We start from the raw sequence: 24,286 nt of genomic DNA, 5'->3' as shown, positions 1-24,286 counted from the left end.
TTGGGAGGCAGGTCAGTGCATGCCTTTAATCCCAGAACTTGGGAGGCAGAGGCAGGCAGATCTTTGTGAGTTCAAGGCCTCAGTATGGAGACCAAGCTAGTCTTAAATCTATAGCAACCCACCTATTTCTGCCTCCTGGTTGTGGGAATGAAAGGCACAAATCACCGTGTCCACCTTTCTCCTTTTGGTTTTAATTCTATTTCTTTGTCTACGTGAATTGTTTCTTTTCTATTTTTTTATTTTGTTTGGGAGAGAGGATCTATGTAGTCTTAGCTAAGATTCACAGAGATCCTCCTGCCTCTGCCTCTGGTATGCTGAGATTGAAGGCATGCATGACCATGCCCGGCTAATTGTTTCTTCAAAAGATCATTTGTCCTCAGTTGTACCAACTTTAAAGTGAACACACTGTGTAACCCATGGCTCTCTGTTGACTGCTTATTTGCTGAGAATTACTATAGCTTACAGGCGTACCCAATGAACAGAAGCCCTTAGTCAAGTTCAATATAATTCACAAAGTATCAGAGAACATAAATCACCTTTGGTGGGACAATCACAACAAACGAGGTAGGCGTTTGTGGGTGGGTTATGTGTGAGGGGACACAGACATGCAGGCCACACGGCCACCTCAGGAGTTGTTCTTCACGCACTGTCCACTTTTGGGGGAGAGAGGGCAGGTTCTCTAGCCTGCAACTAGCCAGTTAGGTTAGGCTGGCTGGCTAGGGAGGCCCAGTGATCTACTTGTCTGTCTCCCCAGCTCCGGGATGACAAGAGCATGTCACCCTTCCCTGGTTTTTAATGTCTAACACTGAACTGACGAAGCGTTCTCTAGCACTCAAGCTCTAGGGTGTACATATCTCAACACTTTTGAGACTCTTATAATAATTCAGTACTACTATAGCACAATGATCTTTATCTTTGAGACAGAGTCTCATGAATACCAGTCTCGTAACAGGCAAACACTCTCCCAGTCGGAGGGGCAGCCCCAGCCTGCACAGTCATTTTCCTCCCCGATGTCTGTGTGGTGTAAGTTGTACTGGAGATCAGAGGCTGGCAACCGAAATGTGCTGACTCCCTGACCACGTATGTCTGTCAGCACAATTCAGATTTGTGTCTCAGTAGAAGCTGGAGTCATCATAAGCCTCAATTCCTTGGAGTTGTGAGCAAGCACTTGAGACAATACACGTTAACTCTTTGAATGCCAAGCGTTGTCTGTACTTTCTTTTATTATCATAATAGTCTTTGCATCAAGGTACATAGCAATGATAGCAGGTTTCTTTTTAAAGCTTAGTATTAAATATTAAATATCTTCCCCATTTTAATTTTACATTACTCTGCCAAGAAAAAAAAGGTTTTAAACTCAAGTTACTCGAAGCCTGGACATACTTCCATGATTAGCCGGGCTACATCAAGGCGGTGACTTCGTCTGTCCTGCCATATAAGCAGATCTAGGCCCTAGAAAGACGGGACCAGGTTATAATTGTTTTTTGAAAAGTGAGCTACAAAAATGGGTGGCCTGTTATCAGCCAGGTTACAAAGTAAGGATGGGGGTAAGGGAGGGATATTTTCTTCAAGAAAAAACAAAACATAATTTCTGAAGAATCCCAGTTCATAATTTTTTTCCCCAAAATGGCTGGAGGAATGGGTGAAATCTCAACATGAGCTTCAAAGTCCTATCCCAGAAGGACCAGTAGTCCTTGCTGAGGGGCCTGCTGAGGAGTGGATCCCAGCCAGGGAATGGAAAGGGGAGGTTTATTGCCAGGTGGCTGTGACAGTGAGCTGAGGCTGACTGGTACTCAATCCTCTAAGAGGTTTCTTCTAGAAACAGACAACTCAGACTCTCCCTCTTACTTCAGCAAAGAAGTTATTTTTAAAAGCACTTGGGAAGTTCCTCCTCCACCCTCAGGTGGGAAGGCTCAGAGAAGGGAGTCGTCGGTACAGCCACCTTCTAGGCCGTAACGGAATTCCTGAAGGTTGGAGACCCCATAGAAGTGGACGAAAGCTGCAGCCACCACCAGGACGTGGAAGATCTGATGAGACTGGAACTGTAGGAATAAACAGAGACCCACCTAAATTAGGAGGATGGGGAGGAGCCGGAGGAAGCATTCGCCTCTTCTGGTTTCCGCTTAAGAACTGTCTGATATCACAAAAGGGATGCTCGCTAGAGAACATTATAAACAACTACCAGAGAGACACCAGTGTTGACTTTGGTTATCCTCGTCCTTCAGACACAGTGTACAGTCAAATGCTTCACGACCAAAATCGCTTAACACCTTTTCCTCGGAGCTTTGACCTTGGGTCAGTCCCTCCCCATCCCAGGCCCTGCTAAGAGTCATTTCTTACCCATATGTCAAATTTTCCGGGAAAGAAGCGCTCAGGAATCCGAGCAGCATACAGGCCAGCTCCAGTGATGTACATCACAGCCATGAGGAAGAACCAGCCCATCTGGCCCACTGTGGTGGCCTTGACGAAGCCCTCAGCGATTGTAAAGTGCATGGTGGGTACAACACCACTCAAGCCAAGTCCCAGGAACACTCCTGAATGGAACAGACATGACTGTCAAGCAGGAGAGAGCTATGTGGAAGGCTCCGATTTGAATCTGGAATTTATGTGTTTATGAAAAGCAACTACTTTCTGATGAATAGTACACGTTTAGGGGATTTAGGCAAAGATGACTAACAGCAGACAGTTCTTGCGGGTGGAGGGGATCCTATGCCCTCTTTTGGCCTCTGTGGGCACCTGCACACACATGGCAGACACAGACTCTCTCTCTCTCTCTCTCTCTCTCTCTCTCTCTCTCTCACTCACTCACACACACACACACACACACACACACACACACACACAGACACAAATAAATAAATAAATAAATAAATAAATAAATAAATAAATAACTAAGGGGGGTGGGACTAGCTGGTGGTGAACTCCTTTAATCCCAGAACTTGGGAGGCAGAGGATGGTGGATCTCTTTTAGTTTCAGGCCAGCCTGGTCTACATATTGAGTTCTGGGATAGCCAGAGCTACCTAGTGAGGCCTTTCTCAAAATAAACAAAATTTGAAAAATCACAAAAGGTTATTTCAAAACTCATCTCTGACTTGGTACAGATCATAGATGGCTAGGGCTCAGTGGCTCCACAGCCAGGAGAGCGGGTTCGCCACTAAAACCATAGAAAGGGATGAAGAGATGGCCAGTGTGTATCAGTGTTTGCTGCTCTTCCAGAAACTTCCCAGTTCAGTTCCCAGCACCCAGGTTAGGCGACTCACAACTGCCTGGAACTCCAGCTTCACGAGATTTGACACTCTCTTCTGGCTTCCATGGGCACATACACAGATACATACTAAGACACTCATAATCATAAATAATAAATCTTTTTTTAAGGGATCATTAAAACACCTGCACATGCCAGGCAATGGTGGCGTACACCTTTAATCCCAGCACTTGGGAGGCAGAGCCAGGCGGATCTCTGTGAGTTCAAGGCTAGCCTGGTCTACAAAGCGAGTTCCAGGAAAGGCGCAAAGCTACACAGAGAAACCCTGTCTCGAAAAATCAAAAAAACAAAAAACCCAAGACAAAACAATAGGGTTGGGCTGATTCATCCCATGGTCTAACACCTCTGAGCTTTACAACATGTCTTCCTACCTGCTCAGCCCCCTTTCTTTCCTCTCTCCTCCCTCTCTAGTACCAGGGACTGAACCCTAGACTAGGGTAAATACTAGGCAAAAAGCAAATGCTCTTCCTTGGAACTATTCTTTCCAGCCCTTTTATCTTTTACTTTGAGACAGGGTCATCAGGCTGGCCTTGGACTTCTGATCCAGCCACATCAATCTCTTGAGTACTTGGGATTGGAGTAGTGGTTCTCAATCTTGGGTCAAAACCCCCTTCCGGGGTGTGGGGTGGGGGGTGTGGGGTGTGGGGTGGGGTGGTGGGGTGTGGGGTGGGGTGGTGGGGTGTGGGGGTGTGGGGTGGGGTATGGGGTGTGGGGTGTGGGTGTGGGGGTGTGGGGTGTGGGGTGTGGGGTGTGGGGTGTGGGGTGGGGGGTGGGGTGTGGGGTGTGGGGTGTGGGGTGGGGGTGTGGGGTGTGGGGTGTGGGGTGTGGGGTGGGGTGTGGGGTGGGGGTGTGGGGGTGTGGGGTGTGGGGTGTGGGGTGTGGGGTGGGGTGGGGGGTGTGGGGTGTGGGGTGTGGGGGTGTGGGGTGGGGTGGTGGGGTGTGGGGTGGGGGGTGGGGGGTGTGGGGTGGGGGGTGGGGTGGTGGTGTTCAACAGTCCTTCCACAGGGGTCACTTAGGACCATTGGAAAACTTAGATATTTACATTGTGATTCATAACAGGAGCAAAATTACAGTTATGAAGTAGCAACAAAAATCATCTTCTGGTTGGGGTCATATGTGAGGAGCTGCATTAAAGGGCAGCAGCAGTAGGAAGGTTGAGAACCACTGGATTAGGCATGCAGCACCAAGCCCAGTCAGTCCTACTCACCTGCTCGTGTCTGCCGGTGCTTAGGAGTGGCAAACCGATCCCACTGTGCCACAATGATGGCAGAAATGCCCAGGACACAGACGATGGAGAGGTAGATGAGCCGTGGCTGTGGGGAGCAGTAGAAGGAGTAATAGAGCCAGGGGACAAAGCTCCCCATAATCAGTAGAGCAATCCCTGAATAGTCCAGTCTAAAAACAAGCCACAAAAATCAAGCGCATGAATGGGAGAAATGAAGAATTCCTGTGGCTCATTGCAGTTTACTATTTTTCATCTGCACCCAGATTTGACTTTCTCCAGCTCAACCTTCCCCACAATCTATCCTGGGAACTAAACTGGACTCAACGGACCATTTGAAAACAAAACAGAAAGAAAAAAAAGAGAGGGCATGAAGCTGGGAGAGGACAGGCCGGGGAAGGTCTGGAAGGAAGCTGGAGTGGGGGATAGATAGAATCAGAACACACTGTATACAAGAATGAAATTCTCAATAAAACCTACATTTTTTTGTTTGTCTTTGTTTTTTGAGACCAGGTTTCTCTGTTTAGCCTTGGCTGTCCTGGATCTCACTCTGTAGTTCCCGACTCCACAAGGTTAAGCACATTTTACCTTCCAGTAAAAAATTCTCTAAGAAAGCCTGGTGTATTGAGCACACCTATAATCCTAGCACTTGGAAGGTGGAGGGGAGAGGATGGGGAGTTCAAGGCTACACAGAGACCTTAAGGCCATCCTGGGCTGCATAAGACACTTTTAGAAATTCTGCCACAATCCAGCTGGTTCTCAGCATCACACTCAGGAAGGGTTCTGAGTTATTTCCCCAATCTGATGGAGTTGTGAAAACAAAACCCTTAGATTAAGAGCATAGGGGATTTTGGTTGTGTTAGGTAGCCTACACTGGTCTCCAATGTGTAGTTCATTCTCCTGCCTCTATTCCTGAGTGCTGGGATTACAGTTATGGCCACCATGCCTGGTGTAAGGTACTTTCACTTCTCCTGTTCTTATGGTTCGTAATGATGCTATTAAGCTGATAAATACTACTCAAAGATTGGCTTTGGACTACAAACTGCCCAAGACAATTCCAAGGTGGCTGTGATGGTCCACCATCTTACACCTCTAGCCAGAACTTTTTTTTTTTTTTTTTTTTTTTTGGTTTTTCGAGACAGGGTTTCTCTGTGTAGCTTTGCGCCTTTCCTGGAACTCGCTTTGGAGACCAGGCTGGCCTCGAACTCACAGAGATCCACCTGGCTCTGCCTCCCGAGTGCTGGGATTAAAGGCGTGCGCCACCACCGCCCGGCTTCTAGCCAGAACTTTATATAAGCTTTGCCCATTACTCTGAGACTGGCTACTAACATTACAGCTAGTCCTTATGAGACTTAACCATTGTTTTGGTTTTCTTACGGAATCCCACACAGAAGCTGTCGTTCCCTACACAGCAGGAAGCAATTTTAAGAAAACGATGCCCCCCTCTTCCAACAGGTTTTGTTTTTTCAGGGTTATGGATAATTGTCATCTGCTCGAGGTTGGTCGTAAGTTGTAATTATAAGTTGTAAAAGGGTTGGGGGTGGAACAATAAAGTTTAGACTCAGGATTCTCTTTTGGAAAAGAAAAAAGAGAACTATAATAAGGTAGATTATTGTATTTACTTATAAACTAAATCCGTAACTACCAGCTTTAGATAGTTTGCATTGGTATGGATTCTTGTATATTGATACAAATGTAAAATTATTTTTCTATTCCTGTTTAAGATAATTTGTATATTGATACAAATACAAAACTATATTTGTCATATTGTACTTATGTTCCTACTATTTGAAATATTTTGTATATTGATGCAAATATAAAATTACATTTGTCATACTGTATGTATGTTCTACCTGTTTAGGCTATTTTGTATATTGATACATATTAAAGATATTGTTGCCAAATTATACTATACATTTCTACCTCTGATTAAGATATTTTTGTATAAGCCGGGCAGTGGTGGCGCACGCCTTTAATCCCAGCACTCGGGAGGCAGAGCCAGGCGGATCTCTGTGAGTTCGAGGCCAGCCTGGACTACCAAGTGAGTTCCAGGAAAGGCGCAAAGCTACACAGAGAAACCCTGTCTCGAAAAACCAAAAAAAAAAAAAAAAAAAAAAAAAAAGATATTTTTGTATATTGTCACAAATTCAAGGTCATTGTCTTTATACTGCACATCTGTTTACAGATTGTTTTTGTAATGTGAAGCCTTAGTCTTTAAGCTTTTCAGGTTGATAATATTACAGGTCAATAGTCACCCACGCTTGTCATACTTATAATCATGTTAGTTAGGTTTTCTAGGTACACAGAAATACATGTTGGATAGATAGGTGATCTTCAAACATGTCATAGACCTAGAAAATATGGCATTTAAATGTTTTGATAACTTAGAATTCTGTTGATGTTAGACACGATTGCTCCTGGTAGCATCGATCTACTCCCAAGAGGATGTTGGGCATTAAAGACACTCCATATGGAGTTTGTCTTCTTCTCGGCAAAAAATGGCTGTTGGGTAAAGAACTGCCCTTGCCTCAGCTGCTGACAGTAAGCAGTCTGTTCATTCCAGATGAGCAGGACACAAGGAAAAGTAACTATTGAACCTTACCAAGACAGGGTAGGACAATGTTTCAAAATATCCTGCTTCTGAAAATGGTCTGTCAGATATTCTAGGTCTATAGCCAAGTGGATGCCCAAGCATTGCAGAGAAACTCTGGGTGACTGTCCAGGCAGCCAGCTGTCTCTGTCGTTTCTTGCATTTTTTCGGAAGTTGCTTACTTGCATTTCCTGTTTACCCAGGTAATATTATTTTTCTTCTCAGGTCTTTGATGGGATTGAAGACTAGATGGTTACAGTTGTAACCAATTCGTATCTTAGCTAAGAGCATATCAGGTACTAGATTTAGATTCTTCAGGATAGGACAGCTTTTGGAGTAATCTCTATAATTTGCCATTTACCTATGATCTGGACATTTAGTATGTTTCTTACTTAAGGTTCTTGTTGGTTGTAGTTCCACTTTTGTTTTGTTTCTTTCTCCTGGAAAATACTTGATAATCGTTCTTACTGAATATAGTTTTATAGTTTTGTATTAGGTTTAGAACCTTCTTATTTAGATAAAAAGGGGAAGGGTAGTGGGAATTCGTTCCACCCATGACCTTGGGCTATGTGGCCCAATAGAGGCGGTGCTTCTCGCCTGCCTCCATGAGCTCTTAACAGGGAAGAGGGCTGGAGCTGAGAGACCTCTTGGACGTGGAAGGCTTCCTGATGCATGGTTCAGTGAACTGGTCTGGAGCATTCCCCATCTGTCTCTGGGAGATGAAGAGGCAATGGCATCATTTCATTTTTGTATTTGTGAGGGTGTGGTCCATTTCATCCCTTAATAAATAAGTCTTCTCCCCAGACATCCTTGGGTTTCTCACATTACTTTTCCCTTTAAATTACTGTGTATATGTGTGTATGTTCACTATCGCCTGAGTATGGAGGTCAGAGGTGGTTCTTTCTTGCCTTCTACATGTGGCTCCCAGGATTAAACTTGGGTCATTAGGCATCGTGGCAAATGCTTTTATCCACTGAGCCATCCGACCAACTCTCACTATGTAGCCTGGGGTAGCCTGAAACTCAAAGCAATTCTCCTGCCTTAGCTTCCTGAGGCTGAGATTACAAATGTTGGCTACCAGACCTGTCTTTTCCTTTATCCCGCCGAGGAGCTGAGAACACAGGTACATCCCATCCTGCTTGGCACTGACCAAGGTAATAACGATGTACTCTAGTCACTGGTGTTACCGGGAGAAATGACATCATCTACCACCCTTACTAAGAAAGCAGGAACAACCACCACCACTCAAGTAAACAAATCCCCAGGCTGAGCCGGGGACATCAACAGCGCCTGACAGGCAGCTGGTCTGATGGGTCTAGTAATGCCTGGCCAACAAAGATAAGCTTTTCCGGGGGTGGGGGTGAAGAGCACTAGCCGTATGAAGCACAGACTGCCTGCACACGCGACTTTGGCTGAGCCAATACAAAGATAAGCTACAGTTATGGACTTGGCCTTGAAGACAACCCACCGACACCTCAAGTTTCACAAAAGACAGTACTGTCTCAGTAGAAAACACAGTCCAGCATTGTTTCCATCTGCTGAGGAGGCTGTGGGAAGTTTATCATGAAGTTTTTCAAGAAAAACCTCATCATCTTGTCATAACAACAGAAGAGAAGACTTCACTCCCTTGGGGACACCAGGGGCTCAGTCATCGTTAGAGCAGCTCAAGCACCTGTTCGGCACTGGGACAAGATGTGACAATAATGCACATGGTCCCCACTACTGCTGTCCTTTCAACTTACTTGGAAAAAGTCCGAGAGACTTTCTCTGAATGACAATAGACGGTGTGGAAGAGCCAGGAGAAGCTGAGGCAGAGCACTGCGCCCAAAAAGAACATCCCGAAAACCACCTTCTCCTGGAGGGGAGCCATGAAGTACATATTTGGTCTGAGCATGGTCAAGATTCCCAAAAAGAGGAACAGCACAAAACCTGCACAAGGAAAAAAGGAAACACAAAACCCATGAGGAAAAGTGGAATGTCTGCGCTGTGACAGCTGCTGCTTCTATCAGTCACCCAGGAGAACCAGCCATGAGAACTGCCATCAGCACGAGAAACCAACCCAAACAAAGACATTTCATTTTTCTTCTTCTTATTTTCTCGAGACAAGGTTTCTTTGTGTAGGCCTGGATGTCCTCAAACTCAGAGCTCCACTTGCCTCTGCCTGCCAAATGCTGCAATTAAAGGCGTGGGCCACCACCACCCAGCAAGACATTTTATTTTTGAGACAGGGTGTCATGTAACTCTGACTGGCCCCCAATTCCCTGTGTAGCTAAGGATGATCCTTCCCATCCTCCTGTCTCCACCTCCTGAGGACTGGGATTACAGGCATGTGCCGCCATGCCCAGTGTAATCATGCCAGGAATCAAACCCAGGGCTTCTTGAAGACAGGCAAACATACTATCAGCAAACGTACATTCTCAGGCCACAAAAATAACATTCTGTGAAATGTTGGCATTTTGTTTTTATAGCGGCAAGTTCCCACCACATGAATGTTCTACCAGGAATCCAATAGGACATACGGTACCATTTTCCCTTGTTTTGGGGCTTCTACTCTGTTGTAAAGAGCAGCAAGCAAATGTCAATTAAGGTCAACAGTGATTTAAAGGCAAGACTCCTGATATCAATTATTCAGAGAAACTTTATTTCTCCCCATGGACAAACACTACAGAATTCCTTAGCAAGTAAGACTGGAATTCCTTTTTTGTTGTTTGTGTCTCTGGTGTGGTGGTTTGGAAGACAATGGCTCCATAGGCTCACCCGGGATGACACTATTAGAGGTGTGGCCTTGTTGGAGCAGGTGTGGCTTTGTTGGGGGAAGTGTGGCACTGGGGGTGGGCTTTGAGGTCTCAGATGCCCAAGTCAGGCCTAGTCATGCTCACAATCTCTTCCTGCTGTCTGCAGATCCATATGTAGGGCTCTCAGCTCCTTCTCCAGCACCATGTCTGCCTGCATGCTGCCATGCTTCCCACCACGATGACAGTGGACTGAACCTCTGAACTGTAAGCCAGCCCCGATTAAATGTTTTCCTTTATAAGAGTTGCTGTGGTCATGGTGTCTCTTCACAGCAATAGAAACCCCAACTAAGACACACACCTTTAATTCTAGCACTTGGGATCTCTGTTTGAGTCCAGCCTGGTTTACATAGGAGTTTCAGGCTGACCAGAGCTACATGGTGAGACTCCGTGTCATAGTTAGAGTTTCTATTGCTATTGCTGTGAAGAACCTATGACTATGGCAACTCTTTTTTTTTTCAAGATAGGGATTCTCTGTGTAACAGCCCTAGCAGTCCTAGAACTCATTCTGTAGGCCAAGTGCTGGGATTAAAGGTGCACACCACCACTACCAGGCACCACGGCAACTCTTATAAAGGAAAACATTTAATTGGGTGGTTTACAGTTCACATTATCATCATGGTAGGAAGCATGGCAGTATGCAGGCAGACATGGTACTGGAGAAGGAGCTGGAAGTTCTACATCTGGACTGGCAGGCAGCAGGAAGAGAGTGTCACAAAGGGCCTTGCTTGGGCATTTGAGACTTCAAAGCCCACCCCCAGTGACACACTTCCTCCAACAAAGCCACATCTACTCCAACAAGGCCACACTACCTAATGGTGCCACTTCCTGTGGCATTCCTATGGGGCCATTTTCTCTCAAACTGCTACAGTGTGCATCATTACCACTAATTGAAGACTAGAGCTCTTGCTGAGAATATTGCTCAGTGGTATAGCACTTGTCAATAAAAACTGTGTATTTTCCTCATCTAAATCACTCACCAAGCAGATGGGTCCAGATGTTGCCAGTTTCTGTATGGATGCGGAAGATGCTCTTGAAGCAAGCCCGAAAGGAGGGCATAGGTGGTCTATGGCCGTGTAACAGGTAGTCGTTGTCTTTCAGCCAGTCCGGAAGGACATCATATGGGATGACTCTCCAGCGTCCCTCCCAGACCTACAATACACACAGCACCTTTAGATGGGCCACAGTGAAGAGCAGGTTTTCTGAGATACTGCACTGCAGAAGAACCTGTCTAGGAGGCTGTCACTCAGGCTTCAGATGGTCCCAAGTCACAGCAAAATAAGCCTAGACTTGGAGATACCAAAGACAGAATAAAAAAAAAAAAAAAAAAAAAAGGGACTATCGGGGTATTGACCATATTTTGACCAGTTTATGGTGAACCTCCTTAGGCTCCTTGAATTTTCAAATTATAGACAAATCCTTCCTCTGATGTTCTCCTAGAGAGACCCTTTGTCTCCTGCTCCTCTGCCCCCATTTACATTCTCAGTTCTTACTGGGCTAATACTACATCTTTTAAAGCAGGAATTCTTTCTTCTTTCTTTTTTAAATGTATTTATTTTGTATGCATCTATGTGTTCAGACATGTTCAAGAGTGGGCCTGTGAAGCAGAGGACAACTTGTGGGAATCGTTCATTTTTTTACCACAAGGAACAAGGGATTGAAATCAGGTCATCAAGCAAATGTTCTTCAACCCCAGGTAAGCTTGCCAGTTGGAAACATCCCAGACAAGCCTGCTCCGCCCCCATCCCCTCCTCCCCCACTCTTCCCTTCCCAGCTCTAGGCTGCACCTTATACACGAACTCCTCCATCTTCTCCATGGCATGGTGGGCCTGCAGAGGAAGTGTCAGCACCCGCACCTCCTCCTCCTCTTCCTGAGGCACCGGGCATGTCTGTTCTTCTTCAGCCTAAGGACAACCAACACAATGAGCTAGACCTCACCTCCTAACCTGGACCGTTTCTGGGGAGATCCAAAGGAGCTCAAAGTCACGGCATCCTACCCAGCCTCCTTGTAAAGCAGTGCCTCCTCTCCCAAACACACTGAGTTCACAACACTGCTGCCTGAGATTCACGCTTCGTCAATACCAGAGTAAAGTTCTATTGGGCACAGAGGAGGCAGACTGACAGAGACTAGCCTTGGAAGGACACAGGCTTAGTACACCAGCCCTAGATTTTTTTTTTTAAATTTAATCTCATTTACTTCAATATTATTACAGGCACATGTTGCCTTAGATGTTTTGTACCTGTTCTCTTAAAGCATTTTTTTAAATTTATTTGTGTGTGTGTGTGTGTGTGTGTGTGTGTGTGTGTGTATGAGCACACATGTCAAGGCATACAGAACTCAAGTCAGCTTGAGGGAGTTGGTTCTCTCCTTCTACCATGTAGGTTCCAGGGATCAAACTCAGCTCCTCAGGCTTGGCAGCAAGCACCTCACTCACTGAGCCATCCTGCCAGCCCCCATCTCTTGGAGGACAAGTAGTCCACAACTTCCCCCAATTTCCCAAACAGTCTTATCTGCCAGTCTACTATTTTTATCTAATAATTATCTATCTACCCCTCCCTCCTCCTCTCCCCCTCTCTCACTCTGACAGGGTTTCTTACAATATGTAGCCCTGGCTGGCTTGGAATTCATTATATAGACCAGGCTGGCCCCTCAACCCAGGAAGATGCACCTGCCTCCTCCTCCTGAGAGCTGGGATTGAAACCTCACCATCACACTGAGCTCCAGTCCACTAATTTTCAAAACAAACCGAAAGCCCGCCGCCGCCTTGGTGACTATGCGGACACTGTTACTTGCTTCTCTCTGGTCACTTACGCTGGGACTGCTGTCATGACAGCTGTGGCCGGGGTGATAGCTCGCACTTTTAATCCCAGCACTGGCAGGCAGGCAGGTCGATCATTGAGACTTTGGAGGCCAGTCTCATCTACACGGTAAATTAGTTAAGTTCTAGGCCAGTCAGAGCTACATAAAATAACAACAAAAACAAATAAAAATAGGGCAAACGGCGTTGTGGTTAAGAAAACTTATTTGCTCTTCCAGAGGACTGGGGTTCAGTTCCCAGCACCGGCGTGGCAGCTCACAACTGCCTGTAACTCTAGTTCTAGGGGATCTGATGCCCTATTCAAACCTCCACAGGTTCTTACATGCATGTGGTGTGTGCAATACACACACACACACACTCCCTTGTCTCATAAAATACATATTTTCTTTTCTTTTTTTTTTTTTTTTTGGTTTTTCGAGACAGGGTTTCTCTGTGTAGCTTTGCGCCTTTCCTGGGACTCACTTGGTAGCCCAGGCTGGCCTCGAACTCACAGAGATCCACCTGGCTCTGCCTCCCGAGTGCTGGGATTAAAGGCGTGCGCCACCACCGCCCGGCCACATATTTTCTTAAAAAGTCCAAGTGTCAACCACTCTGAATCTACAGCAGCTCTCAGGCATGTGGGGCCTCCAAACTGGTCCACTCATCCCTAGGCCAATCAAGTACACCCAGCGCAGCAACAGTCACTTACTAATTATTTAAGGAGGGTCTACGTCGCCCTGGCAGTCCTGGAACTCACAAAGACTGTCCGCCTCTGCCTTCTAAGTGCTGGGATTAAAGGATCACAGGCGTGGGCCGCACACCCGACTAAGCACAGCAATTCCTGTTGCTGATGTTGTTTTTGAGAAAAGGTCTGTAGAGCCCAAGATAGGCTCAAATTTGCAATCATCCTGCCTCAGCCTACCAAATTTTCAAATTACCAACATATGTTACCATACCCAGTTCCCAGGAAAGTACTGGCCTTAAAAAAAGAAAAGTCCACCAGCACTTGGGAGGCAGAAGAAGGAGGATCTCTGTGAACTGGAGGCCAATCTGGTCTACAGAGTGAGTTCCAGGACTAGGAACAAGAGAGGTGTGTGTCAGGGAGTCTCCACATCACCTCTGGATTGGTTACTTCTAGGATCCTTTTACCTGAAAGATTTCCACTAGTCAAAGCTGAAGGAGTTTTCTTCTATTACATTAATTCATGTTCACTTAGTGATTATTTTACTTCAGTTCTTCTGCCGAACACTGAGTTTACAAAAGGACTGGTGCTCTTTTGGGGAATTAACTCCCGAAAGCTCACAGTGAGAAAAACAAAGAGACCTACAAGTCAGCGCGATAAAGACTCGCATAGAGCCGTTCCCAGGGAACTGTGGTTATTCTGGGAGTAAGATGAGATCTTTCTTTTTTCTTAATTTAAATTATTTTCTTTTTTGTTTTTTCTCGAGACAACATTTCTTGCTCTGTAGACCAGGCTGGCCTCGAACTCACAGAGATCGACCTGGCTCTGCCTCCTGAGTGCTGGAATTAAAGTCGTGCGCCGCCACCACCAACCGGCGGATTTAATTTTTTTTTTTATTAAGGAATTCTTTATTTATTTTACATACCAACCACAGATTCCCCCTCTCCTCCCTCCTCCAGCCCCTCCAGCTTTCGCCCCAACCCATTCCCCCATTCCCTCCTCCAACATGGTATGCCCTCCCATGGGGAGTCAGCAGAGTCTGGTACACTGATCTTAACATGCTGAAGAGGCTCAGGAGGGTACCGGGCGGGAACAATTCTGGAAGACAGCTTACCTTGGCTGGGCTGGTGGTTGCCCGTTTGCCCTTCTCCTCCAGCAGGGGTCCCAGTTCAGCCAGCTCCACCGTGTCAGTTTCTCTGTTACTAGAAGGAGCCCCATTGCCCTGTGCCACCACAGGCCCTTTGTGGGAAGACATCTGGCTGCCACCTCAATACCCTGCAGCTTCAGCTTGAGGAAAGGTTGGGGTCTCTCGGCCCCAGGGGGCAGAGATCTTCCTGTGATGGTGGACCTGCAAACAAGAACGTGAGGGGTGTTGACAGCATGGAATTCATTTCTGTAATTCTAACTGAATACGACACAGCTAGTCAGCTCACCCTTCCCTAACTGTAAAGGCTAGCTCATTGTTTAAATGAAATCTACTGTCTTTTTTAGAATATTATGCTTCACCAGAAACTCTAATCTCAGATATATGCACATATAAAATCTCATATACATATAGAATCTCATTATATACATATATGATCTCATATATACATATACATACACACACACACACACACACACATATATGAAAAATGTAACACCTACTTTTCTTTGCCATCACAGGTTTTATTGTTACTATACCAAACTGTCATCACCACGAAGTGGGTACCCAGTCTGAAAAGGCTCTCCCACAGGAACGGAGCCCATTCAGCGAGGACAGTAATGCCTACCACTCCCTCCTCAAACCCCGTCTCCCCATGAGAGGCCTAGATGTGAAACTAACAACAAGAATACCAAGACTTGCTGTAGACTGTACTCTTGGTACTGTCCAGCTGGCTACTGCAGTGTACTTACTAAATCTAGTTTCTTCTTTGGGCCAGGGGGTAGGGAGGTTTGAGATCAGCCTTACTATGTAGCTCCAGTTAGCCTGGAACTTGATATGTAGACCAGGCTGGTTTCAACTCAGAGATCCACCTGCCCCTGCCTCCAGAGTGCTGAGAGTGCTTTAGGCCTGTGCCACCAGGCCTAGCTTTTTCTTTTTCTTTTTTTCCCCCAGAGCTGAGGACCGAACCCAGGGCCTTGCACTTGCTAGGCAAGCGCTCTACCACTGAGCTAAATGCCCAACCCCTCCCCAACTTTTTTTTAAGTGAAACACACACATGGCTACAATTACTAAAAGATCACACAGGCGTAGTAATGGATTAAATAACTGAATTCATTTGGCCTTTAGTCTTTATCTACAAATATTTGGATAAATATGCCTTGCATCACACACACACACACACACACACACACACTCATTGGTTAATTCCTCTGCAAAATCTGCTACAGTGTTTTTAAGAATACAGTCCAGTCTGGGTTCAAGGCTCCAATAGCAGCTTCCATCACACTTCTCTAACAGCAGACAGTGACTTACCTGGAAGCAGGAAGCTGAAAACAGGAGGCACCCCAAGTTCGCCCTTTGCCACACACATACCTAACCACCAGCTCCGCAAGAGCATGTCCCAACCACCACAGCCCGTAAACTTAAGCCCCACTCAAATTACTTTTTTATGAACTAGATACAGACATACAAGATCATTTAGGAAAATCAGATTCAGTCTTCTCAGAAAACTCTCAAACATTCTAGGATTTTCTGCATTGGACTTGATGTAGTATTTTCAAATTAGGCCTCAGGGAGATATAAATAATATAAAAAGGGAAAGGAATGTTTCCAAAGATTTCTACTACGTTGTAAATGACCAAGTCTTCCTTCTCCACAGACAAGGACCTTTGTTACTTATAGCAACAGCCCTAGCCAGAATATTAACACAGGACAATGCAGAAAAAGCAGAGTGGGTTTATGATGGTAGAGGAATTTAAACTTAAGAGCCTGGCTCTTTCTTGTGGAGAAGTAAACACAACTATTCCCCAAAGACATACTGCTTCACCCATGGCAGCTCACTGTATAAACAAACACCTCTGGCATCTGCACCAGTTTTTACCCAAGAGTAATCGCAATTCCCTCCCAGAGATTATAATTAGGCATATGTAGGTTATAGTTAATCTTAGGTATCAATGACTGGATTAAGGAGCATCGAGATAGCTGGGAGAGCATTCTTTGGGGTGCTGGGTTTCAGGAAGACACTGGTATTTGATTTAGTGACCCGAGTAAGGAAGATCTGCTGTCACCCATGAGAGTTAGCATCATCTAACTGGCTGCCCCCCAGGCAAAACAAGACAGAAGAAAAGAGAACTTTGAGGGAGTGTGGTGTTGCACACCTTTAATCTGCATGGGGGCGCGGGGGGGGGGGGGGGGGTGTGTAGAGGCAGGTGGATCTGGGTGAATTTAAGACCAGCCTTGTCTACATCATAGAGTTCCAGACCAGCAGGAGCTACACAGTTCTACCTTGTCTCAAATAAATAAATAAATAGATGGGTAGATAAATAATAAATAAATTTTAAGTGTTCTCTCTCAGTGATGGAAGCTTCTTCTTGCAGACATTTAGAATCTAGGTTCTTTGGCCTTTGGACTCTGGGACAAGCACCAAGGGCCTCCAGGTTCTGAAGCCTTCAGCCTTCATTTGGTAATGACACCACTGGATTCCCTAGTCCTCTAGCTTGCAGATGGTCTATTTGGAGAGTTAACCTCCACGCTCATGTGGGCTAATTCCCCCTATCAAATGCCTGTACCTACCTACCTGCTTGCCTGCCTCCTATTGGTTCTGGAGATGCCTGACTAGTATTTTAATCTGCCCTCAGGTGAAGGCAATCCTCAGAACTCATGCATCATCCTCTGCTTAACACACACGCAAAGCTGAAAGAGTCAAATCTAGTCCCAGTGAGACACAAACAATAACTCACTATACAGCACACCTTTATGTCAACACAGCCAGTTCCTCCTCCTTCAAGTGGGCAAGACTGTGACAAGACATTTGCCAACATACACAGTCACAGTCAACACTTGAGCTCAAGAAGAACAGGAAACTGGAGGCCCCTGGAAACCTCAGCGGATAAGCAACTCACATGAAAAGAAATATTGGGAAATCTTAACTGCTGACCTCAAAACGCACTTCCTCAAAGGGAAGTCCTACCGAATAAACAGTCCTCAGAGATTAATTCGTAACATTGAGCAACAAACAAACAAACCAACAAATAGCTTTGGTCATCTTTGAGAAGTCTGAAAAGAAGGGCACACTAAACTACCAGTTGCAGCAGGCAACCGGGGAGAAACTAAACAAAAGCACTTGCATTCTGGAACACAATAATAACACACACGAGTCCTAAAATGATGCAGATCCACAGTTTTGGTCTGAATCTGTATTTCCAAACGAATGAAGGGGGTACAATCCAGCCAACAAACATATGATTTATCATTATTCCACTGGTTAAGGTTTGTGCCTTTTTCCTCTACTGCGGGGCTTTCTCTTATCCTTTTCCTCAGAGTAAGGCAACTGAGTCATCAAATATTTAACAAACATATTTAGTAGTATGAGGTCCTGTGCAAAACAGAAGTTCTATCACTGTTGGCATAATCAGATGGCTTAAGTTAATTTGTGACATGTCCACATTAAGTGACATGATCTCACTGCTCCAGGAGAACAGTGCAGGAAGAGAACTCTTTAAACAGAATGGTCACACACTTAATTCAGTTGAGTGCTGTTCAAATATTCCACAAGAAACACAAGGATAATACAAGCTTTAAGTTGTACTATAAGAGTCCAAAGATCAGAAAAAGAATCCAACATGGTATTTTTACTGGTTTCTTTAATCGACCAGAAAAGTTTTGTGACTTCAAATCCACTGGACAAAGTCTTATTCTCTTTTCCTTCCAAATCACTTGATTCTACCGATTCTGTCCAGCTCCTCCATCACTAGCTCCCAGCCCCTCCCATCTCCTTAGACCCAGAGTCTCTAAACCTAACAGCCATCCCAACTAACTCACATCGCAGCCATCAGCTACAATTCATCATACAAAACATATCATCATGCATTACTGTACATACAATGGAGGTCAATGGAGATCATGACAGCATAGTGAGAAAAGTCCATTGTCCAGTTTGGTCTTCTAAACTGTAGCAACACAGAGACAGGAAAGGAAGAGAGAGGGATCTGAGGTCTGGAAAGAAAAAAGAGCAGTAACACTAGGCCCTGAAAATAACATTGCTGTATGGTGAACCACGCACCAACAACAGGAAATTACAAGCATCTTATTCTGTCAATTTAAATTCAACACAAACCCCTAAGGTGTTAGACCGATTCCAGGAGACCCAGGAGAGCCAAGAAGAAGTACAACTTTCTGCCCACACTCTATGTCCTTATGCATTTTAGAGGAAACACCTTTCCTCTCAAAGGGCTACACCCAACACAGCAAATTATAATTGAGCCAACTAGAGTGCATTTTTGTTGGGATTTCTTCAACTCAAGCTAATAAACTTTACCACTAAGCTTCCCAACTGGATAAATGTAAGCTATTACAGAGTAAAGCTCTGGAGAAGGAGAGGTATTTGTGTTCCTACAAATAAGATAATCCAGCACCAAACTTGGAGAAAAAGTTGAGTTTTAATCACCGCCCAATTAGCTGGAGAGTTTCCCTTAGAGATTTTGATAATTTATTCTCTGAAGCAGTTTCCAAGTTTTCCAAGCTATGACACACACTTTCCCTGGAGTCAAAGGCTCAAAGGGTCCAGATTTGACCTAAGGCTTTAGACTCTCTGAGAGTATGAAGGGGAGTTGGGTCTGTGTATGCAGCTCGATTCTCGTCATGCTAGAGAAAGACCAGCCTGGCAGTCCAGACAGAGACCCACTTCTCCTCCGCCCAGTCTTTGTTAGGGAGGTTAATTTCACAGCTCTACTGGGGAAAAATGAGTCAAGGCAAAGGTCAATGTTTGACATTACCAAACTACAGTTTTGGGGCCTTAGCTCTTCTATTTGATGCCAAGTGTCACTGACTCAGAATGTGAAGGGGAAGCAAGTCACAATCTAACTTCCTCTGTAGCCCTCTGCCAGTTAAAGCTATCCCAACTGAAGAAACGAAGCCTTTCTTTAATCTCAGAGATGGGTAAACTTTCCTAAAGACTCAGCAAAAGGAGGAGGAGGAGCACAGGGAACAATAAGGGGGACTTTCATGTCACCACCCCAACTCTTCTTGAAACAGGGTCTTGCCAGGCAATCCTGGCTGGCTTGGGGCATCCTATGTAACCTAGATTGGTCTAGAAACTCTGGCAATCCTCCTCCCTCAGCCTCCCGAATGCTGGAATTACTTACAGGCATGTACCATGCCCTTCCAGCTGCTTTTTAAAATCGAGCACATTACAAATAGTTGGTCGATACAGAAGCACAATATAGCACTCACTCTAAACCGTGCACCCTCAAATTCACTTTAAACCATCTATCCCCAAACTCACTTGAAACTATGCGCCCCTAAAGCCCCACTGAAGCACAAGGAAACTGGCAGGTACTTGCTGAAAAGCCAATCACCGGGAACTGGTTTGGCTCGAGCGTATCTTTGCAATTCAAGACTGCTACAACCTTTATAAACATTAGTCATACCCCCAACGTTTCTGAGCAGCGAATGGGACTAAGTTCAGTCAGCATGATGAGAACTGTCTGATGAGCAGATTGGGGACAAAGGGACATTAAGGACAAAATGTAACAAGTTTGCTGAATACCAGCACCAGACAAGAAAAACACGTTACTGAATAAAGCTCCTAGATGTGAAGATGACACAGCTCCTCAGAGTGACGAGTAGATGGGCAGATAATGTAGCAGGGGTGTGTCAAAGAGTCTCGGTCTGGCTTTACACTACTTCCTCCAGAAGCAGAGAATATTTACTGGCCTAAAACAAAGGATAAATTCTATCCTTTAGTCTGAGAATATCTATTGAGTACTACAGAACGTACAGTTCTGGCTACAGAGAGAAGGCAGGCAGAGTAAGAAGCTTGGCATGGTTACTGACCACCTCTAAGAAGGGGGTACTGCCGGGGGGTGGTTGGGAGGCAGAGGCAGGCGGATCTCTGTGAGTTCGAGGCCAACCTGGTCTACAGAGTGAGATCCAGGTCAGGCACCAAAACTACACAGAGAAACCCTGTCTCGAAAAAAAACGAGAGAGAGAGAGAGAGAGAGAGAGAGAGAGAGAGAGAGAGAGAGAGAGAGAGAGAGAGAGAAGGGAGAAGGGATTACTGAGGGCTGTAAGCCAGTTGAGAGTGTTGGCTTAGTGGTTAAAAGCACTTGCTGCTTTCCAGAGAACCCTGGTTTAACACTCAGCATTCACATGCTGGCTCACAGTTCTGAAGGATCCGACCCATCTTCTGTGGGCACCAGGCATGCACATGGTGCACATACATATACATGCAGACCAAACAGCTGTACATATAACATTTTTAAAAATTAAAAATATTAGCAGGGCGTAGTGGCACTCAAGGAGGCAGAGGCAGGTAGATCTCTTGTGAGTTCGAGGTCAGTCTGGTCTACAGAGCAAGTGGACAGCCATGGCTACACAGAGAAATCCTGTCTCGGAAAACCAAGAACCAAGGGGGAGGGGATGTCTACTGGATAATTTGCTTTCCAATAGCATCACCATAAAGCTAAGAGCTAACAGGTGCTGAGAAGAAAAGCGTCCCTTTAGCTGAAACGATCAAGAAAGCTTTGCAGAAGTATTTTAAGATTTGATGGGTATAGATAGTAGTAGCAGGGCATTCCAGGGAGGCACAGTAATCTAAACAAGGCATGAAAAAGCATGGCACCCAGCGCAGTGAACAATCCATTTTTCCATCAGGGAATCTTAGAAAAACAAAATGAGGTCACCCCGAAGAGACAGAAGTTAGCCCAACACCCTATTTAAGGTGGCGCGCTGTGTCCGTCCGCGGTGGGGGCTGCTTCCCAGCATTCTCTCTCACAAGCAGGGAGTAGTCACTTGCTTCTTCCTCAGAAATCGTGTAATTTCTGGGCTACTGTGAACACCACTTGAGATTTCTACTCTGCAAGTGGGTACAGTTTTGTGAAGGTCCACACCAAAGTCCAATACTTCGCAGATAACACCAGCTTTTTTTTTTTTTTTTTTTTTTTTTTTTTTTTAAAGACTGATTTCTCAAGGACCTAACACAAAACAGGGACACGGAAACTACTTCTGGAATAAAGATGTGTAGTGGCTGCAAGCCGGGAACCCTGACATTGCAATCTGTTTAGCGCCGTCCTGAGTTCCGGGCAGTGTTTTGCTGCTATAAAGCCCCAGGAACAGCGGTTACACCATCACTGCCTGCCCGGCACTATCAAAGGCAAAGGCAGTAAACACATCCCAACGTTGCTTTGGTTTGGAAAAGAGCTACCCATTACCATCTTCGTTTGATTTACCACGGCAATGCAATTGCTGGGTTCTCTGGCCCGTCTGCTAAATACTCGAGGGAAATAATCTGATTAATAGAGCAGATCCCGTGGCTTCTTAGTGCTCCGCTGACATCTGAAACTGTGTAAACTGAAATTCGCCCAGCTTCTTCTTCTTCACTCACGAAGCACCAGAAACTGAGGGACTGCCACTTTATTTTCTTAAAACCAAGTGCTAGAAGACGCAAATTCTCAAACGAAACAGCATCTATCAACCCCAGATTTCTGACATGAAATCTGAGTTCTTTCCCAACACTTTCAGCATCTGTTTACATTCTAGCTGAGTATTACCTTAGGCCTGTCGACTGTCCATCAACCTCCCCTCCAACCCTATCCAGGAGGGATCCCCGTCACGTTTGACCTGCGGATGGCGGTGGGGCCTTGGGGATCCCGGCCACCGGGGGCCGGTGCTCCCGCACCCAACTCGCAGGCTCAAGTCCGGGGGTCGCCAGCAGGGCTGGAACGCGGCCGTCTCCCGCGCGGCTGGTCCAGGACTGCCGGGCTCCGACCGCGGCGAGCAGCCCCCCGAACGGAGGCGGCGCGCGGTGGGAGGGGCCGGAAATGTTTACGGCGGACTTCTCGGAGGGCCGGGCGGTGAGCAGCGATCCAGGGGCGGGCCACTCCCGGGCAGTCCCCTCCTGAGCCTGCAGGGCCCGCGTCCCGCCCGCCCGCCCGCCCGCCCACGGGACACTTACGGCCGGGCCGGCTGCCTCTGCTGGGGGCCGCGGGCCCGGGCGCTACATCCCGCGGCGCTGGAGGTGGCCTGCGGCCGAGGGGCGCCCGATCCTCAGCGCCCTGCCCGCGCCGGAAGGGCCGCGCGACCGCACGGCGTCACCTCCGCAGCCGCGTCACCTTCCCGGCGCTACCTCACCCCCCCCCCCGCCACCCGCTCCGATCCAGGCATTCCTGCGCGTGCCAATCACCCGCGCGCTCCCGCGCACGCCCCGCCTCGCCGCTCTCCGAACCAATAGCTCGCTCGCGCTGTCGCAGCTTGGCCTCACGCTGGCCAACTGCAAAAGCTGCTTCTCCGGGCACACACTGCGCGCGTGATGGAAAAGGGAGCCCGGAGAGTAAGAGCGGACCCTGGGAAGGAATGCTGAATTTCCCACCCCACTTCCCGGCTTTTCAGCTCCGAAACACTTTTTTTTTTTCCCTTCCCTCGATGTTAGGAATTGAACCTCTAGGCAAGCCCTGTACCATTGAACTGCATATCTAGCACCGAAACACTTTTTTGTTTCGTTTTAAGAAAAGGTTGGCCTCGTACTCGTGGCAACCCTCCTGTCTCGGCCTCCCGAATGCTGGGATTACAAACGTGCGCCGCCATACACAACCCCGAAACTCTTCATTTCTATATCCAATTTCCTAACACCCACCCCCCCCCCCCCCCACCGCGCGCGCGCCATACCCCTCTTCCTTCTGTATGTTATTTATGGAATGACTACCATGAGTCTGGCACTCAACTGGATTTGAGTTTTGGTTCCTGTTATTTCTCAGAAAAGGAGAAGTTGTTTCAAACAAGCCTAGCTTGACAATTTTCCGCTCCAGTCCATGTTCCCATGTGACCCAGAGGGCATACCTGGAAGACAAGAGAGGGTGTATTTCTTGCCGCAGCTGAACTGCACAATATAGAATTTGAGGACTGTCCATTTTCTTACACGCCAAAGAATGATGCACCTCTAATACGCTTCTAGGTGCTGGGAAAGGTGTCCGGATGCTAGATGGCTGCCCCAGAAGAGTGAAGTCAATTTTGTTCTGTTTAAAAGCATGGTCTCTGGGTTCATGTAGACCCCGTTTCCTTCCCTAGCCAGCCTTCTCTTTCATTCCTCTGGCTTTTGCACTCGGATCCTTCTGTGGAGTGCCTTTCCCTCACCGTTTTCCAAAAGATCCAAGCAGTTTACAATGCTCAGTTCTAGGTTTGGCTTTGGCTGCAGATAATCCTAAATTCAGCTTCAGGCTCTCCCAGCTACTGACCAGCCGTATTTCCTTCAGCAAATCCTTAATCTTCAACTCACAGGATTATCGTAAGGATTACATTGTGCAATGCAGTCAGAATTCTTAGCATGGTACCTGGTACATATCTGTTAACAAGACATAAATTCTTCCTCCTCTGACTCTTTCTCAACTCCTTCTTATTAGGACCCTACACCTCTGCAGTAGAGTTGATCACCATGTGCTGAGATGATTTGCTATTTGTCTATCTGGAGGAGTTTGGGGGAGAAAAATCTACCACCAACTCTCCTTGGTCACAGCTGTAACCTCAGAGTACATTGCTCGCTCACATGATGGGTCCTTAATAAATGTCTGCACTCATTTCTGCACAAAAGGACTAGTAAGCTTCCATACAGGAAACTGTCTTTGCTGGGCTACTTCGATCAGTTCAACAATCCTCCCAAGAATTTCCTTTCCGAAGGTGAGGTGGCTCACAGAGCAGTGGCACACACATACTACTTAATCGAGATATATTAGAAGGAATAACACCAACAAAATTTACTGAAGAATCTGTTCTATTGCCACTAGGGTGTGTGTGTGTGTG

General features: G+C 46.3%; 1 protein-coding gene across 2 annotated transcripts; it reads right to left on the bottom strand.

Moving 5' to 3' along the window:
* Positions 1–1,196: 1,196 nt before the first annotated feature.
* Adipor1 (adiponectin receptor 1) lies at positions 1,197–22,582 on the bottom strand. Of its 2 annotated transcripts, none has more exons than XM_052737007.1 (8): positions 22,449–22,582; positions 14,465–14,698; positions 11,658–11,774; positions 10,851–11,022; positions 8,821–9,007; positions 4,474–4,661; positions 2,341–2,534; positions 1,197–2,042 (listed from the first exon to the last, which is right to left on the bottom strand). In XM_052737007.1, exons 2-8 carry the CDS (start codon positions 14,603–14,605, stop codon positions 1,914–1,916), a joined length of 1,128 nt encoding a protein of 375 aa, XP_052592967.1. In that variant the 5' UTR covers positions 14,606–14,698; positions 22,449–22,582; the 3' UTR covers positions 1,197–1,913. The 2 variants fall into 2 exon arrangements, with proteins under 2 accessions (XP_052592967.1, XP_052592969.1); XM_052737009.1 differs by lacking the exon at positions 22,449–22,582 and adding an exon at positions 22,045–22,347.
* Between the last annotated feature and the right edge of the window lie 1,704 nt (positions 22,583–24,286).

Source organism: Peromyscus californicus, unplaced genomic scaffold (assembly GCF_007827085.1).
Source record: "Peromyscus californicus insignis strain IS unplaced genomic scaffold, ASM782708v3 Scaffold_14__1_contigs__length_90479793_seg_2, whole genome shotgun sequence".
NCBI classification, from domain to species: Eukaryota; Metazoa; Chordata; class Mammalia; order Rodentia; family Cricetidae; genus Peromyscus; species Peromyscus californicus.
The sequence above is the reverse complement of the archived record's forward strand: the minus strand, read 5'-3'. Positions and strand labels throughout refer to the sequence as shown.

Excerpts from the sequence above, each read along its gene's own strand:
- Adipor1 (XM_052737007.1), bottom strand. The coding sequence starts at position 14,605 with ATGTCTTCCCACAAAGGGCCTGTGGTGGCACAGGGCAATGGGGCTCCT. Across the intron at positions 2,535-4,473 it reads GCACCGGCAGACACGAGCAG|GAGTGTTCCTGGGACTTGGC; the intron begins GTGAGTAGGACT and ends TGTTCCATTCAG. Across the intron at positions 2,043-2,340 it reads CCGGAAAATTTGACATATGG|TTCCAGTCTCATCAGATCTT; the intron begins GTAAGAAATGAC and ends TTATTCCTACAG.